Source organism: Typopeltis vanoorti, chromosome 25 (assembly GCF_054136105.1).
Source record: "Typopeltis vanoorti isolate ZY-2024b chromosome 25, IOZ_Tvanoo_1.0, whole genome shotgun sequence".
NCBI lineage: Eukaryota > Metazoa > Arthropoda > Arachnida > Uropygi > Thelyphonidae > Typopeltis > Typopeltis vanoorti.
The window spans coordinates 66,477,024-66,496,150 of NC_143573.1; the positions used below are offsets into that span (position 1 = coordinate 66,477,024).

A 19,127-nucleotide genomic window follows, 5' to 3' on the forward strand; every position below is an offset into this window, starting at 1 on the left:
GAGAATGGAAGTTGTATTGCAGGATACTGAAAAGAGCTCATTTGAGGCTATTTAGTGTGAGATTGAGACCGGCAGAATAAAATATACAGTTGGGTGCTGCTATAGACCAGGCGATGGAAGAGATGGTGGAGATAGTATGCATAAACAAATTGATGAAATGAGTGGAAGGAGGGTAATTATTATTATGGGGGATTTCAACTATGGTAACATTGATTGGAAGGAGGAGAGGACACATGTGAGGAAGGAAATGGATTTTATTCAATTATTAAGGGATAACTATCTGAGACAGCATGTAATTGAAAATACTAGGGGTGTGAGAGTGCTTGACCTGGTAATAGCATCTGAGAATTGGACTGTAATGAATATGACCATGTTGCCACCTATTGGTTAGAGTGATCATAAGGTCTTGACCTGGGAGGTGGCTTAAGGTATGGAATTTTTGATTAAGACAGGGTATATGTGGAATTACCATGCTGGCAAGTATGACAAGCTTAGGAGATTGCTTGGATCAGTGCAATGGCATGTACAACTGCAAGGGCTGGATGTCGATAGAGCATGGGAAGTGGTCAAGGAGCATTTACAGGAGGTTATGGCTGATTGTATACCTAGGGTCTGAATAGTAAAACAAGTGGGGGTGTTAAATGGATGAATAACACCATTAAGCTTGAGCTGCAAAAAAAGAAACAACTGTGGAGGGAATTTAAAGAAAGGGGTGACCTGCAGGCACACGAACGGTATAAAGTGCAGGCCAGAAAGGTAACGAGTGTGGTAAAAAAAGCAAAAGCGGATTATGAAAGGAAACTAGCTTTGCAAGCAAAAGAGAATCCAAAACAGTTCTTTCAATATGCTGCAAGCAAGGAAAAAACTGTACACGGCAAAATGATTTTAAGGAATGACGATGGTAAGGAGGTCACTGAATCAGTCGATATAGTGGAGTTACTGAGTGAACACTTTGCAAAAGTATATCATCCAGGTGGTGACATTGAAAAAAATAAAGGAACCATTAGTTTATACAGGAATTGTGATGAATGAAGTGGAGGTGAGTAGTCTATTACAGAACCTTAATGTGAATACATCTGTGGGATTGGATGGTATACTGGCACGGGTCTTGCGTGAAACGGCTAAAGTATTATCAGTGCCCTTGACCATGTTGTTTAATCTGAGTCTCAGGTCTGGTTTAGTCCCGAAGGTGTGGAAAGAGGTGAAAATAGTTCCACTGTATAAAGGAGGATCCAAGACTACGGTTGCAAATTACTGACTGATCAGCATATCAGGAGTCGTTGTCAAGGTCTTGGAGAAAGTAGTCAAGGTAAAAATGCAGGAATGGATTGATGAAAATGAGATACTGTACGGGGGACAGCATGGCTTTGTGAAGGGTAGATCATGCCTCAGTAACTTGCTCAAGTTTTATAACAAGGTGATGGCTGAACTGGGTTTACAGTGATACTGCTGGACCTGGCAAAGGCATTTGACAGGATACCACATGGAATTCTAATCCGTAAACTACAACATATGGGAATGGATATAGGGTTGGTGAGATGGATAGGTGGGTGGTTGATGGAGAGATATCAAAGAGTTGTTTATTCAGGAGTAGAGTCTAAAAGACGGCCTGTGACTAGTGGTGTGCCGCAGGGTTCTATTCTTGGACCACTGCTGTTTAATTTGTTCATTAACGATATAGGGAAGGATCTAAGAGGAATAGTTCATTTGTTCGCTGATGAGGCAAAATATGGTGATGATGATGATGGGTAGGGCGATAGTGAATGCAGATGTCAAAATCTTGCAGGATGACTTGGATCGATTGGAGTTCAGGGCCAAGGAGAATGGATGTCAGTTTAATGTGCCAAAATGTAAGGTTATGCATTTTGGGGTGAAACGATTAGCAGCAGTATACCACATTGGTGGAACTGTACTCCAGGAGATTGATGAGGCCAGGGACTTGGGAGTGTAGGTGGATAGGGAGATGAAGTTTAGGGGGCACATTGCAGAAGTAGCTCAACTTGGTTGTTGAAAAATACCTTGACGAGCAGAGACAAGCAAGTTATTGTACCTCTGTACCAATCCTTGATAAGACCTCATCTCGACTACTGTGCCCAAATTTGGTCACCTAGGTTCCTTCTTGATGGGGAGGAGGTGGAGAGGATCCAGAGGCGAGTGACTAAGATGATAATGGGTCTATAGAATGAACCATATGAGAACAGGTTGAAGATTTGTGGGTTGCAGAAATTAGTTGATAGGCGGAAAATTGGAGATATGATTGAGACATTTAAATTGCTAAAGGGTTTCTATAGGATTAATTCAGAGGATATTTTTGAGATCAGGACTGGTGGTGGGAGAACTAGGGGACACCTATGGAAGCTGGGCAAGAGTGTGGTTAGCAGTGGTGTTAGAGCTGGGTTCTTTACTTTTAGAGTGGTGAATGAGTGGAATAAGCTGCCAGAGTCTGTTGTGGGTGCTATGACGGTGAGTGAGTTCAAGGCAAGGTATGATAGATACTGTGAGAATGTCATATAGTTGTGTGGACATTATGTTTAGGGCCTCCCTCGATGAGTCTAAGGACTCCCTGGAGTCGCCCGTAATAATAATAATTGTATCTTCAAAAGGTACACCCATGCCTTTTACCTATACCATTCCTAACAAAACCATAAGTTGCTAATTTAAATATATCTCAATTCTTATATATTTATAGGAAGTTAATGATTCAGTTCTGGAAATGAAAACATATTGAAGCTTCTAGCAAGTTCAGCATTTATAATTTATAAAATTAACTAAACAAGATACATAGGGATACTTTGGTAATAACACAGGAGATAAATATCAGGAAGGCAGCAAAATGTTTCGGATGCTATTGAAAAGCTTAGAAATAGAGTAAAAAGGTACTATATTGGGAATAAGATGATATAGATAGCATAAAAATTGAAGATAAAGATATTTTAGGTACCTAGAATAATTTTTATTTATTTTTTTAAATTAAATATCACTCTCACACATGAGAGGTTACAAGGCTTATAGCAAAATAAATGGTTGATATTTCTCTTAAAGAATTGAGGTTGTGGTCTTGGGAGAACACTTCAGAGGGAAGGCTGTTCCACAAAACTGAGGTACATAGATGGAATGAAAGAAGTTGCTTTGGGTAAAGCAAAAATGGTAGCACAATAATAATAGTTACTGCTGGATAGTGCCCATGGAAATATCTGTAGAAGAGAGACACAATGTTTAAAGTGACTGTGACTGAGACAGTGGATGTGAGAGAGGAGTTGTTACTTAGCCTAACTGCTCTTTCCTGAATGGCATCTAGAATTTTTAGAGAGGATTCTGGTGCACAAGCCAAATGTGAGAGTAGTATTCCATCATCATCATCATCATCATCATCATCAAATTCCTGATATGTACCCTCAAGGGGGTGTACAGGATATGACAGTACTACATGAAAAATTTACATCATTACTAACTTCCTATCTACAGTTTTCCTCCAAATCAGTCTGTTACTTGTCAAGACTCCAACATTATCAGATCTTATATTTCTATCGTCTAAGGCACTTTTTACCGTATCAATACACCTATATCTTGGTCTTCCTCTGGGACTTTTTCCTGCCAACCTCGCAGAGAACACTTGTTTTGCTAATCTTTCCTCGCCCATTCTGTTTAAGTAACCATACCACCTGAGATTAGCTCTGCTAATGCACTCATGGATGCCGACAACGTGAAGTTCTTTCCTAATATCCTCGTTTTTAATATGATATTGCCATTGATACCATCTGTTCACGCCTCTAATCTTTCTCAGGACTCTCATATCTGCGGTCTCTAGTCTTTGGTCAAGTGTTTTACTTCTGACCCAGCTCTCAGATCCATAAGTTAAAACTGATTTGAACACTGTCTTGTATACAGCTAATTTAGTGTTCCGACTAATTTCTCTCTTATTCCATATGAATTTATTCAATTGACTTCCTACCATACCAGCTTTGTTGATTCTGTTGTCTATTTCCATATTTAATTTACCATCTTCACTAAAAATCGTGCCTAAGTAGCTGAAATGTTTTACTTGTTCCACAGGTTCCCCGTTCACAACACAGTTGACATTTTCAACAATTCTACTTATTTTCATTGTCTTTGTCTTTTTAATGCTGACCTTCATACCATATCTATTACAACAGTTATTCAATTTAGTCAGGGAATCTTGCAAACTAGTAGCAGATTTTTTCAGAAGTATAACATCGTCAGCATAAAGCAAAGAGCTGAGATTAACATCTCCAATTTTGATATCATGTTTAATACCACTTTCCTTCATAATGTGATGCATATAGATAATGAATAACAGAGGGGATAATGTACATCCTTGTCTCACACCAGATTTAACATTAAACCATCTTCCTCTACTTCCTTCAATTCTAACTGCTAACTTACAACTCAAATAAAGACTAAGTATTGCTTGATATAATGTGCCATTGACACCATATAACTGTAATGTATTGAATAGCTTCTCTCTTGGCACCTTGTCATATGCCTTTTCCAGATCGACAAAACTTAAATACAGATCTTTGTTATATTCCCATGCTTTCTCGACTATTTGTCATAAAGTGAAGATCTGATCCTAACAACCTCTATTTGGCCTGAATCCAGCTTGTTCTTCACCAAGCTTTTCTTCCACAATTCTTCTCAACTGTTTCTCAAGTATACTTGCATAGATCATATTCATGGTCATTGATTAGTTGATAGTTCTCCAGGTGTCAGAAAGTTGACTATTGAAGTTACCTGTATTAATTTTGACATTATTGAGGCTTATCACTTCTTTTTTTTTTTTTTGATTAAGCTGTATAATATAGTGCACAGATGATAAAGAATGGTTGTTAGTTTAGGAACACTACTCTTGAGCACAGTTGGTATAATTCCATCAAGATATACCAAAAAAGCCTTTTTGGTATACATGTTTTATTCAAGATTCTTCTGTTGTCTTTATGGTGGAAGGTCACAGTTGCATACAATGCAATATTTTCAGCATAGAAGGTGATTTGCTTTAGTCAGTATAGAGTTTGATGAGAACAATGATGCCTGTAGATCAGTTTATCTATAGGTAATTTTTGGGTGAAACATGTAATAACACAAATATTTGGGTTATTATGTACTTTACTCAAATCCTGCTTTTGGATCAGGAGACTGGAAACAGTGATTGAAACAGACTTTAAGGGTAAAAGTCATGGAGGTTATCTCATTTGCCACTATTGTAATGGATAACAGAACTAGAACGGCTGGGTGAAGATTGATGTTCCATTGTACAAGATTGTATGAAGTTAATGTCTGAGTTACCAAGAAGTGAATTGTCTTGGAAAGTGTATTTGGAAAGTCAGTTTATTAAGAAAAGGTCCAGGGTGTTAGGAGGATAGATGGTTAGTATTATCTATTATTCTGGTGGATAGATGGACTTCTTCTGGTAGAGATACCGAGGTATTTGCTGTCATTGAATACTTTAGCATCCCTACCAGCTTGATCTTTGGAATTAGAGAATTGAAGCAAGTTTCAGTTGTGACTTGATGTTTAAGTATCTGAACTGCTGCAAAGAAACTTTAGAGATAGGTAATCAAAGGGGTCAGAGTGGGTTATCAAAATTTGTAGAGGAATGGAAGTAGTAGATAAATGCAGCAAAATGTGGTATGGAAATTCTGATCCGGAACAGATCAAACAGGGAGGGAGGGATTCAATGTTTGGCTTTCTCTGACATGAAATGTCAGATCTGACAAAATCATACATGCTGCTCATGTTAGAAGGAATTGTTTAAGACATAGTTTGAACAGTTTTGTGGATATTGAGATTTGGTGCTGAGGTTCCATTAAAAATATGAATAACAAATATGGTTTGGATGACTTTAGTGGCAATATTCATCATTTATATTGTTTCCATGCCTGTAAGTGTCGAAGAAGTGGATGTGGATTTTTTTTTTGTTGTTGGATTTTTGTTACTTTTTTTAGTGCTTTTTAGGATTATTTTTGTGGGTAGTTTTTTGTGATCCCAATTAAATTGTATTTGTTTTTGCCCATTTCATATCCACACAATTCTCCTGTACTTGGACTCCTTCCCTGATAAGTACCCTCATGAAATGTTCAAGATAGTGTAATGGTACTAGGAAGCAGCAAAATGTGGTATGGAAAAGTTTATATCATTACCAATTTCCTATTGACAATTTTCTTACAAATTAGTCTGTTATCTGCCAGAATTCCAATATTGTCATGTCTTATATTTCGGTCCTCTAAATTACTTCTAACTGCATCAGTACACCAATACTGCTTTTTTTCTCTTGATCTTTTTCATACCATCTTAGCATCAAACACTTGATTTACTAATTTTTCCTCTCTCATTCTGTTTAAGTAATCATGCTGCCTGAAATTAGCTCTGCTCATACATTCCTGAATGCTCATAATTATTATTATTATTATTATTCAGGCCTCCATGGAGTCAAAAGACTCATCGTGGGCGGTCCTTCCTAAGAACATAAAGTCTGTCAAGACTCATCGAGGGAGGTCCCACCTAGGAAACACAAAGTCTATTATACCACTCCTTAAACTCATTGACTGTTCTCACTCTCACCACTCCATCAAGCAATGCATTCCATGGTTCAACCACCCTCCATGCAAAGAAACCACTCCTCACCCTCTTATAATATCGTAACTTCCAGGGATGGCCTCTTGTCATCAATCCTTCCTGCTGTTCAACCAAGCGAAAGAACTCCCCACTGTCAACCCTGTAACCACATCGCAATAGTTTAAAAGTCTCAATCATATCACCCTCTCCTTCTTCTATCCACCAAACTCTGCAGTCCACATTCCCTCAGCCGATCCTCATAACTAACATTGTACAGCCCTGACACCATCTTTGTCATCCGTCTTTGTACCCTTTCCACAGTTAATATATCCCCTTCAAATCCTGGGGAGCAAATCTGAGAACAATAGTCTAAGTGAGGTCTGATCAGAGACTTATACAATGGAATGATAACCCTTTTATCTCTGCAGGTCAGTGTCCTTCTCATAATAGCAGCAATCCTCTGTGTTACCTTCACCACCTTTGCAATATGTCCCCTAAACTTCAGGTTTCTATCAATCATCAACCCCAGATCTCTTGTCTCCCCTACTTCCTCCAGTATAACTCTTCCCATAGAGTATGCAGCATCCCATCGATGTTTCCCAAACTTCAAGACCTGACATTTTGCTGCATTAAACTGACACCCCCATTCATTTGCCCATCTACATAGCTTATTCAAATTCTCTTGCAGGGCTACCACATCTGCACTATTACTAATAATCCTTCCCAGCTTCGCATCATCTGCAAACAACTGAATATCCTCTTGCAATCCACTGGCAATGTCATTGATATAAAGGTTAAACAATATAGGTCCTAGTACTGAACCCTGTGGGACCCCACTTGTAACCCTCTGCCTCCTTGAAACTGCTCCACCATACACAACTCTCTGATACCTATCAGACAGCCAATCCTGAATCCAATTGACCAATCTGACATCCAGACCCATGTGCCGCAACTTAAATATCAGCTTATCATGTGGCACCCTGTCAAATGCCTTCGCTAAGTCTAAGAAAATTGCAGTGTATGCCTTTCCCTCATCTAATGTTCTTGTAACTTTATTATAAAACGCTAGCATATTGCTAAAACAAGAGCACCCTTTCACAAATCCATGTTGACTCTCACAGATAACATTACCCTCATCTGCCCAATGCTGTATACGGTCCCTCACTACTTTCTCCAAGATCTTAACGACTACTAATGACACACAACTGGCCTATAATTAGACACCTCCAGTCTGTTACCACCCTTATGCAATGGGCACTATCTTACCTTCCTTCCATTCCCTGGGCACGTTTCCTGCAGCCATACTTTCATTGAAAAGCCAGGTTAAAGGCACTGTCAGTTCCCTAGCACATTCTCTCAAAACTCATGGTGAAATACCATCCAGTCTCCAAGCTTTACTGACATCCAGAGTACTCAGTATCTGAAACACTCTCTCCTCCTGTACCTCTAAACCTCGAACATGCCCTATCCCTCTAGCATTAAAACTGACTCCTCTAGGATGAAATACTTCAATAAAGTGTTCATTGAACAATTCCACTATGTCCTCTGCATCAGTCACTCTATTTCCATTTTTATCCCACAATATCATTCTTCCACAGTCATTTCTCCTCCTACTGGCCACATATCTAAAAAATTCCCTAGGATTTTCTTTGGATCTTAGGGCCAATCTCCTCTCATATTCCAGTTTTGCTTTCCTTACCACACTAGTCACTCTTTTGGCCTGTGTCTTATATTCTTCATGCATCTTCTCTTCACCTGTCTCCTTATATCTCTTCCATAGCCTCTTTTTCGCATGCAATTCCTATTTAATATTGTTTGTCATTCACTTTACTCCAAATTGTGTTCTCTTCTTCACTCGTCAAGGTTTTTTCTAATATCTTCATTTTGAATATGATTCTGCCATTGATGCCATCTGTTTGCTCTCCTTATTTTTCTCAGACTCCATACCTGTGGTCTCCAGTCTTTGAACAACTGTTTTTACTTCTAACCCAGCCCTCAGATTCACAAGTTATAACGGACTTAAACACTGTCTTCTATATGGTAGTGTTCTAATTTCAAATTACTTTGACTCCCCACCATACCAGCTTTGCTAATTGTGTTGTCTATTTCCATATTTATTTTGCCATCTAAACAAAAAATTATGTCTAGATAGATGAAGTGCTTTACTTGTTCTATATGTTCTTCATTCAGAACGCAGTTGAAATTTTTCTGTGTTTTTGTCTATTTTCATAATTTTGGTTTATTGCTGATTTTCATTCTATATTTATTACAGTAGTTATTTAGTTTAGTTAAGGAGTCCAGCAGAATCGTACTGGATTTATTTAGAAGTATAGCATCATCTGCATAAAATAAAGTAAAGAGGCAAAATTAGTATCTCCAAGTTTGATGTCAGGTTTGATACCATTTTTCTTCATAGTGTGATCCAATCTGGTATAGATACTTCGATGTTGATTATCACTCATTTTGAAGTTTAATGGAGGTAGCACACATCTAAAGATAATAGTTACTAACCAAATTTATTTAGCTAATAAATTACTATGTTAATATTTCATTTTGTTATCAAGGCATTTTCATGTGCACAAGGAAATACAACTAAGCACTTTTATGTGGCCATGCTGGCAGAAAGGTAAGCACAGATAAGATCCTGCAGTTCTGTCTGGTACCCATTATGGATGTGGTGATAGAAACTTGCTGAAATTCTCAAACTAATGGTCTCTCATATTTTAGGTAAAGTTAGATAGCTGAATTTGTTCAGATTTAGTGAATGCTGTACTGTTGTGGCAGACTCTAGAAATAATCTTTCCTATTTAAGTACAGGAATAGTTATCAACTGGAGAAATTATTATTTCTAGAGTCTACAAACTTGCCTGCAAGCCACTTTAGACCCCCCCCCCCCCAGTAAATAAGTAAATTGTTGTGTCATTGTGCAATGAAAGTCATCTACCATCCGGAAGTGTAGTTGGCATTTCCTCTAATTAGGAAAGTTACACTCATGTTCATAGAAACCACATCACCTTACATAACTATAGTTAAATAGTCATTTTCATTGGTTTATCGTTAGACATTTCATTGTATTGTATCATCTATCATTCCCATGGGTTTCTGTATAATGTAATAGTTGCTACTATTGTACAAGAATTATATGCTATAAATTGTATATGCTATAAACTATAAAGACAGCAAGAGCTGGTTTTCACATTTTCGTGCTGAGATCAATATGGCTAGTTACATGCAGTTAACAAACTACTTGATACAGCTACTATCGAGGAAGCCAGATCTGCTGAAAGGAAGAAGGGGAAAAAAAGAAAGCCACTGTACACCATGCCAAGATTGAGTTCTAAAGCGGCTCTACCTCAAAAATGGCCTTTTGTTGTTTGGAGAACTGAAATGGAACCGGGAAGAACAAACGGGAGTTGTGGCAAGCTATGTAACTGTCAGGAGAAGACTCATTCGACAGGGAATGATAGTCAGGTGTCCTAAAAAGAAGTCCTTGTTAATCAAAAAAATGAGATTGGCTCAGTTAAATCGTTGCAAGGAGCATGCCAAATAGATCCCTGATCAGTGGAAATTATAATTTTTTTCTGACAAGAAAAAGTTTAACCCACAGGATGCCAACAGCAGGCAGACAGTTTGAAGATGATCAGAGGACAAATTCAACCCCTACTGTCTGGTGTCAGGAGGCAGATGATCTGGGGATACATGTCATATCATGGTATTGGTCGTTTGCATTTCACAAAAGGTTCAGTGAATGCTTTTTTAAAATTTTAGAATAATATGACATATTATTCTAAATTTTAAGAATAAGAATTGCTGCCTACTATCAGAAAACCACTTTATCATAACAGCGAACTGCATCTTTCAGGATGACTCTATTCATAGTACAAAAAGTGTAAGTAATGCTATTATAACTTTAAAATGTACCATATGAATTGAGTTTAGTACTTAAAAAAAAGGTTTAATTTTTTGTTGCAAGTTAAGAAGTGGCTCAATGAACACTCGATTCAGTGTCTACCATGACCAGGAAATAGCCCAGATCTCAACCCCATTGAGAATTTGTGGTACCAAATGGAGACTGAAATACACAAGAAGAAACTGAAAACACTTCAGGAGCTCCAGTAAGCCATTATGGAACCATGAATTAACAGTTGCATCCATCAGGAAATCCATTAGGCATCCATCAGCGGGACATTGACAAAATCAATGTCCCGCTGATGCCAAGCTGTAATAAAGGCAAGACAAGGATCCACAAAGTATTAAACAGCAAAAAGTGAATTTTTAGCTTTGAATGTTAGTAAAACTGTTTGTAGTTGAACTAAATTTTGATACTGGTATTTGTTTTTCCAGTGAAAATATCACTGTCCACTGCATTTGGAAATATTTGTCAAGTTTGTTGATATTTCCTAATTATATCATATCTTGTACTAAAAAGAGCCAAATATTAATCAAAAATAAAAATGTTATGTTCCCTTCTTCATTATTTGTAACAATGATTATGTTTTTATCCCTTTTCAAATAGGCATTCAAATTTAATTACTAAAAAAAAAATCATGGTTACAGCATGTGATGCAGTTTCTATGAACATGAATGTATGCCTTTCTGGGAGCAATGCATATCAGATACTCTAAGAGCCCATTTGGAAACAAGCTACATTGTGAGAGGTGGGATTGGTTTGCCTGGGAGAGACTGTATACTGTGAACTTTAAACAGGCATTATACCCATATACCTGGCCTGTTTAAAGTTCAAAAACAAAGAGCTTGTTGAGATCTTCAGTGGGCTGCATTGATTGACCTGCTTAAGTAGTTTTCTATTATCATCTGCTTTTATATGTAAATTTCCATCTTATATCAGGTATATCTTGGATTAAAAAAAAAGTCTAATTTTCCATCCAGATATTCTAATTCTCCTAGGTGTTGTTTCCTTGTCCATCATTGCCCCCCATAAGATAATTTAAATGTAATATTTAGTTAACTTTTTTAAATGTAAGGAGCTGATCTCTGTCCTTTGCCATCACAGCCATTAGATGAATTTCTGTCTTCCTGCTATTTATATGTAGAACCAATCAGGCTGAGATGATGTACATCTATATGTGCAGCAGAGAATTATAATTTTTTTTGATGTGTTAAACTAAAAATGCAAAAGTTCTGAAAAGTATTCATCATCCTTGTAAATGCATATTATGCATGTATGTGTGTCTGTACATTATGTAAATACTTGTATGACCATATGATTCATGATGTTTGAGATAAAAAAAAAGACGTGACGCCCTCAGATTTATGAGACATTTCATTTGACTTCCCTAACAATCACTGTATCCATTTTAACTTGCTCTCTTTAAAAAATATGATGTTCACTATTTTTTCATGTTATAAATTTATCATTTGTAATATCTCTTATTTTTTTTAATAAATGACAGTTTGTTTATATTCTATAGAACATCATCGATCTTCATCTTCTCTGAATAGAAGTCACCAGAACTACTCTTCTGATGATGAAGGTAAGATTGAAGATTGTAATATAAGTATCATTTAAAATCACTACACATATAGTGATTTTAAATGATTGAATTGAATAATTTGAGAAAATTTGAGAAAATAAAATCTAGGAAATTTAATTTGAAATTCAGATAATCCTGAATTCTAAATTGACTTCTGACTTATATAAATGATACCATTAACAACAGATCCTCTCTTCAAGCTCACTGTATATTTTAATTCTGAAGTTATGACATTCTCATAAATTATGAGTACATCATAATTTCATATTCATTTAAAAAGTCATATTAATTTTAGAAAGTTTTCTGCTTGTTTATTGATTTTCAGTCTTTTAAGAATGTTCTCATTCAAGAGTTTAGTCAATGCAGTAAAAATTTACATGCATGAGTTCATGAAAAAATAATGAGAACACTGCTAAAAGTAATTAATGGTATAATGGAGGGGGCCCTCCCATGATGAGTCTTTGACTCCATGGAGGTCTGGGGATATTAATAAATAATAATAATAATAATAATAATAATTGTGTTTGTGCGAATGTGTGGCACACAAAAATCAGCAGTGGTATAGTTTGTATTATTCATATTGCATACAATATATATAACTGGATAGATGTAGGATTTATTTAAAACTAAAAAGTGAGGGAAGTAACAATCTGCACCATGGAAAATTTGGTTAGAACGAAAAGTCAACAAACTTTGAGCTGATCTGAGCAACTTAAAGAGTTTTAAAGAAGGACGGCTGAAAAAAAATAACATCAAAAACAAACTGATTAACACATATAATTTGGCCAACAAAACAATTGCTGAAGTTACCGAAGAGCTAAAACAAAGAATAACAGCAACTGCACAGAAAATTAAACAAGAATAAACCAATATGTACAAAATATGCAATTTCGACAGAACCAACGTCAGTTCTTTCAGTCTCTCCAGAGAAATATAAATGTAAACCATCATTCACCAGGAAAAGAAGAAACACTCAAATTTTGGAAGTCAATCTGGGATAATCTTATTGAACACAATAAAGATGCCTCATGAATTAAGGAAATAGAGTCAGAAATGAAACAAAAACAAATGCAAAATGCCATGATCACTAAAGATATGGTCAGTGCTCAAGCTAGAAAATTAAAAAACTGCAGTGCACCTGGCAAAGACGAACTGCATGGATTTTGGTTAAAACATCTAACCAGTCTACATGAAATCATGGAAAACAACTTTAGTAGTGAATAATGAACAATTTGGACGTATCAGCATTAAACGTAGAATTTTCCAAGGTGATTCCTTGTCACCATTGCTCTTCAACATTTCTTTGATACCTTTGTCTATGATTCCGAAAAAAAAAAAAATTGGTTATGAAATTCCTAAATGTAATATTGAAATTTCCCATCTGTTGTATATGGATGACTTGAAGTTATATGGAAAATCGGCCCAGCAAATAGACTCTTTATTGAACACAGTTCATATTTTCAGTCAGGATATCAAAATAGAATTTGGTTTAGATAAATGCACAATTTTATCTAATAAACGAGGAAAAAATTAATGACACTAGCAGTTTTAGTTTTGATCAAGAGAAATATATAAAAGCAATTTCAGCTGACGAACACTATAAATACCTAGGAATATTAGAAGCCAATGATATTCTCCACTCGAAAGTTAAACAACAGGCAGCATCAGAATTCACCAAAAGAGTTAGAAATATTCTGAAAACAAAACTAAATGGATTAAACACAATTAGAGCAATGAATTCTTGGGCTATACCAGTGATCCGATATATAGCTGGCATAATAGATTGGACAAAAGAAGATCTGGACAAACTGGACCACAAAACTAGAAAACTAATGACTATGCATCATGCATTACATCCACGAAATGATGTTGACCGGTTGTATCTACCGAGGAGAATAGGTGGACGGGGTCTGCTACAAGTGAGACAGACCATGGAAGAAGAAGAAATTAGTTTAAGAAGTTACATTGACAACAGCTCTGAGCCAATGCTTCAAGCAATTACACAAGAGGGCCTTCTAAAAGCAACAGGAAACAAATCCAATTACAAAAAGGAACAACAAAATAACCGATTTGTGCACTGGAAAAATAAACCCTTGCATGGCCAATTTCTTCGAGATACTGAGGACAAAATTGACGTGAACAAGACGTGGCAATGGCTACAATACGAATACATTAAAAAAGAAATAGAAGGATTTATTCTAGCAGCTCAAGAACAGGCATTACAAACTAATGCAATCAAAGCAAAAATTTTGAACATCAATAATAATAGCAAAATAGCTCAAACTGACTATAATACCGCCATGATCAAGTGGGCAAAATAATTCATTGGCATGTATGCAAAAAATATGCCTTTCCTACTTCTGATAACTGGTGGCAGCATAAAATAGAGACTGTATTGGAAAACAAAACTGCAAAAATTCTCTGGGACTTTAGAATACAAACTGATCGGCATTTGGAACACAATAGACCTGACATCACAATTATTGAACATCGACAGGTTTTGGATTATTGATATCGCAGTACCCAGTGATAACAACATTAACAACAAAGAACTGGAAAAAATTACTAAATATCGAGATCTTGCAATGGAAGTTGGCCGACTGTAGCTTAAACACACCAAAGTTATCCCAATAGTTATCGGTGCACTTGGTGCCACTTCAAAGAAGCTATCCAACTATTTACAGCAATTAAATATCAGTGAAGTAACCCCATATGTCCTATAAAAAACAGCATTACTTGGAACAGTCCATATTTTACAATGCTACCTGATGGACTATTCTTTGATTCTTGGGTAGAATCTGAATTGTTCTGTTTCATCAGTCGAATTTTTGTTTATATGATATCTTCTTTTGACTGTGTATCAATTATGTGAATAAAATAATAATAATAATAATAATAATAATAATAATAATAATAATTGTGTTTGTGCGAATGTGTGGTACACAAAAAATTAGTCATATTGCACACAATATATATAACTGGACAGATGTAGGATTTATTTAAAGCTAAAAAGTGACGGAAGTAGTTTATAACATCTTCTCTAAACTAGACTATTGCATGTGGATCAAGATTGAGGTACACAAGCATTGAAATATAGAATGCTTGCTCATCTGTTATTTTCTATGTTAGAAGACTTTGCCCTCTCCAGACAGTCAGGAATCTTTTCATGTCTTTCTAGCATATGATCAGTGGAGTGCTTTGATTTTAGTATGGTAGGAGGTTATTTTTCCAGATCAGATGTGTTCTGCACCTATGTTGACTCACATACCCTTGTCTTTCTTTTAGTAATTATAAACAATTATTTCTAATTTAAATTATATAATTAAATTTATAATTAATATTTAAATTTTAAATTATCATGAGTTTTATTTGATTATGGAAATAAATATTTGTACCATATGCCTGTAGGAAAAGTGATATTTATGATTATGATATAACACATTTCTCATTACTTTTTTTTTTAAAACTGTCTTTTTCTAGAAGTGCTATTGTAAAGTGGTACTAATTTTTTTTTATCTTTGACATGAAATGGCACATCATAATAAGGATTTTTCATGTCAATTTCTATGGAAAATATCATCACCTAGATGTAGCAATATATTTTTTCTGTTTTCAAATTCTTCTCCTTCTTCTTCTAGCTTATTGAACTTTTAAAGCTATTTTCTGCAAGTACTATCTTTTTTCACTCTTTTCTGTCCTGAGATCTAGTCTGATCCCAGCTTCCTATCTTAGCCACTCCTTTCTGATACTGTCCTCCCAGCTGTAGTTTTTTTTGTTGAGGTCTCTTTCCATCATGTCTCATCTTATTATCATTATTATTATTGTTATTATTATTATTATTATTATGTGACACCTCCAGGGAGTCTAAGCATTCATCATGGAGTGCACCTACACTATCTTAAATGCTTGTTTAACCATTCTTTCACATGGTTAAGCATTCTCTATAGGTTTGGTTTCTAATTTCACCAGTTAGTAGTGGAGAGCTGTGCAGTTGGTATAGTTCTTGATTATATCCAGTCTAAATCATTGGTTGTGCCATCTCTTACAGGTCTTAATAGTTTTCTGTGGATTTTATTTTCAAAAATATGTAAGGTTTTTTCCATCATGGTGTTTTATGCTTCAGGTTTCTGGTCTATATAAGACCAGAAACCTGAAACCAGAAAACTGATCATCCAACCTAATTGGTTGGATGATCAGTTTATTTTTCTCTTTGAGTTCTGTTTGAGACAGTATAATCTCTGTATAATTTTGAGTCTCAGCACAGGGAAGATTCCACAGGAGCAGGAAGAATGCATGATAATCCCATTGCACAAGGGTGATGCAAAGACTAATGTGTCTAACTATTAGCCTCTCAATATCTCTGGAGTGTTGGTGAAGTTTTAGAAAAAGTTGGTAAGAGATCACATACAGAAATGGGTTGACAGAAAACAGCATTTGTTTACCAGAAGGTTATATTTGAGTAACTTGCTCACATTTTATAATAATGTAGTTGAGTTGAGTTAGAACAAGAGAATGGATACACCATGATACTTTTTAACTTTGCTAAAGCTGTTGACAGGATTCAGCATACAAGGATTGCATAAGTTGGAGGAGTTGTGATTGGATTATGATCTAATAGTTTGGATAAAAGGATGGTTGATTGACAGATATCATAAAGCAGTGTATGGGGTGGGGGGATCCACAAGATTTAATTAAGGTTTAATTAAGATTTAATTAAGGTGACCAGTGGCACACCCCAAAATCAGTCTTTGGTGCTTTGTTATTCAGTCTTTAAATTTAGACATTGAGAGGGATTTAGCAGGAGACATACAGCTGTTTGCTGATGATGCAAAGATATGCAGGGTAATCAGGAATCCAACTCACATGCAATATGTGAGTTGCAGAATGATTTGAAGAATCTGGAATTTTGAGGATGTGAATTTCATTTAATTCTAATGATAAGTAACTCATTTTAAGAACAAAAAAAAAAAAAATTAAATTAATCACATTTTGTCTGGGCCCATAATGTGTTAGGTATCTACCTGGATACTTAACAAGGTGCACCACGAGAAGGTGAGGATTGGACATTAGGTCAGAAACCCTGGTCGGTTCTCCGCATTCCTTTAAAGGCTATGTGGAGGTCTCCTCTCAGTTATACAGCTTTGACCCTTAAGCACCCCGGTCGAAATGTCAGGAAATTAAAATAATTATTTTAAAGCCTCTAAAGCACATAGCCTTTAAAGGAATGTGGAGAACCGACCAGGGCTTCTGACCTAATGTCCAATCCTCACCTTCTCGTGGTGTACCCTGTTAGGTATCTACCTCGATACTGAACGAATGAGGATGGGCTGGCAATTTGGGATTTAGCCGACCAAATTGTATTCTTATTGGCTTAAACCACAATATTAAATGATGGTACAACATGATAGAATTTCATGCCGGCTGGGGTGTCGCCTGATTAAACAAGGCCCCTGTTGTTTTCGGAAGGGAACCAGGGCGAACAACAAAAAGTCAGCTACTGGAACAAATCCTAAAACACACCCCAACTCAATATCAGCAGAATTGAAGATCAGTGCTATCAACATAAGACTAGCTGAGGAATTAGATAAGTACCAGATCGACATAATAGGGATGACTGAAACAAAAAAGACCAAAACTGGTGAGCTCTTTCTGAAAATGTTATATTCAGGCAATGACAATCAAGGAAAAGAAGGAGTAGCCATAGTATTCAACACTAAATACGAGGCTAATCTTCTTGAATGGCAGGCAGTTTCAAGTAGAGTGATGTGGGCAAATATCAGAATGGGGAACTGGATAATGAGACTTATTTGTGCCTATGGTCCCACAGAAGGTTCTCCTAAGGTAGAAGTGGAGGAATTTTTTAAGTTAGAAAAAGCAACTGACACAATGAAAAAGGAAAAGTTGGTCCTTGTTGGGGATCTAAATAGCAGAGCATGAAATGATTGTCAGACATACAAAAATATTTTGGGAAAATTTGGAGAAAAGAGCAAAGCTAATAATAATGGCAAATGCTTGTTGGATTTCTGCTCATGACATGGACTTATTACTAACACCATGTTCCAACATAAAAATGTGCACAAATTCACATAGAGAGAAGAGACAAGGAATAAGAAATGTCTCATTGATGTTTTTCTCCCTGGTGCAAGACACTAGAGTGTACAGAGGATTTGAAATTGGAAGTGATCACCATTTAGTCTTATGCAGGCCTATAAAATTGAATTTCATATTGAAAAGAAGGACATGTAAGAAAGTTTTAAAACAAATAAAAGTTGAGCAGCTCTCAGATGTGAACTGTAGACTAAAATATACAAACATTATTTAAGAAAAAATGAAAGCGTTTGAGAACAGGAATCAAACCATTGAGTGGCAAGCTCCGAAGAAAACATTGATTGTTTCTGCCAGAGAGGCATGTGGTGAGGTTGTCTGCAAGGATAGAAAAATCAGAACTCCCTGGTGGACACAGGAAGTTAAAGAGGCAGTAAAGGAAAAGAAGAAAGCATATCAAAAGTTCTTGGCAAATGAGTCAACTTGTGCTCTTTGAGAATACAGAGACAAATGTAAGAAAGCTAAACACTTTGTAAAACTAGCTAAACAAAAGTCATGGGAAGACTTTGGCAAGAACATAGAAAATAAATATCAAGAAGGTGGCAAGATATTCTGGAGGTTGTTGAAGACGCTCAGAAATGGAGGAAAGAGTGCTGTAAAAGGATAGAGGTGATAAAGGTGATATAAAAACAGGAGAAAAAGATATCCTTGAAGTATGGAGTAATTACTTCGAAAAATTGCTAAATGAAACTAGCAGTGATGACAGCACAGTGATAAAAAACACAGGTCAGTCATGGAATCAGGAATACATATCCATGCTTGAAGTAGAAAAAGCTATCAAAAGTCTGAAATGTGGAAAGGTAGCTGGAGTATATGATATTAGACCAGAAATGCTCAAGTATGGAGGTATGGAGGTATAAAAGTTTTACAGTGGCTACACTGCATAGTTCAGAGGGCCTGGACAGAAGGACGAATTCCAGATGATTGGAGTAGAGTTCTCATAGTAACCATATA

The 19,127-nt window shown here is 36.1% G+C and overlaps 1 protein-coding gene across 1 annotated transcript in view; it reads left to right on the plus strand.

Annotated features, from left to right (window-relative positions):
- LOC150092814 (uncharacterized) overlaps positions 1-19,127 on the plus strand; it is a 740,966-nt gene that overhangs the window by 269,593 nt on the left and 452,246 nt on the right. Inside the window, exon 9 of the mRNA XM_090414287.1 lies at positions 12,006-12,068. Coding sequence (XP_090270413.1) covers positions 12,006-12,068 — 63 coding nt within the window. The remainder of the gene's footprint in view (positions 1-12,005; positions 12,069-19,127) is intronic.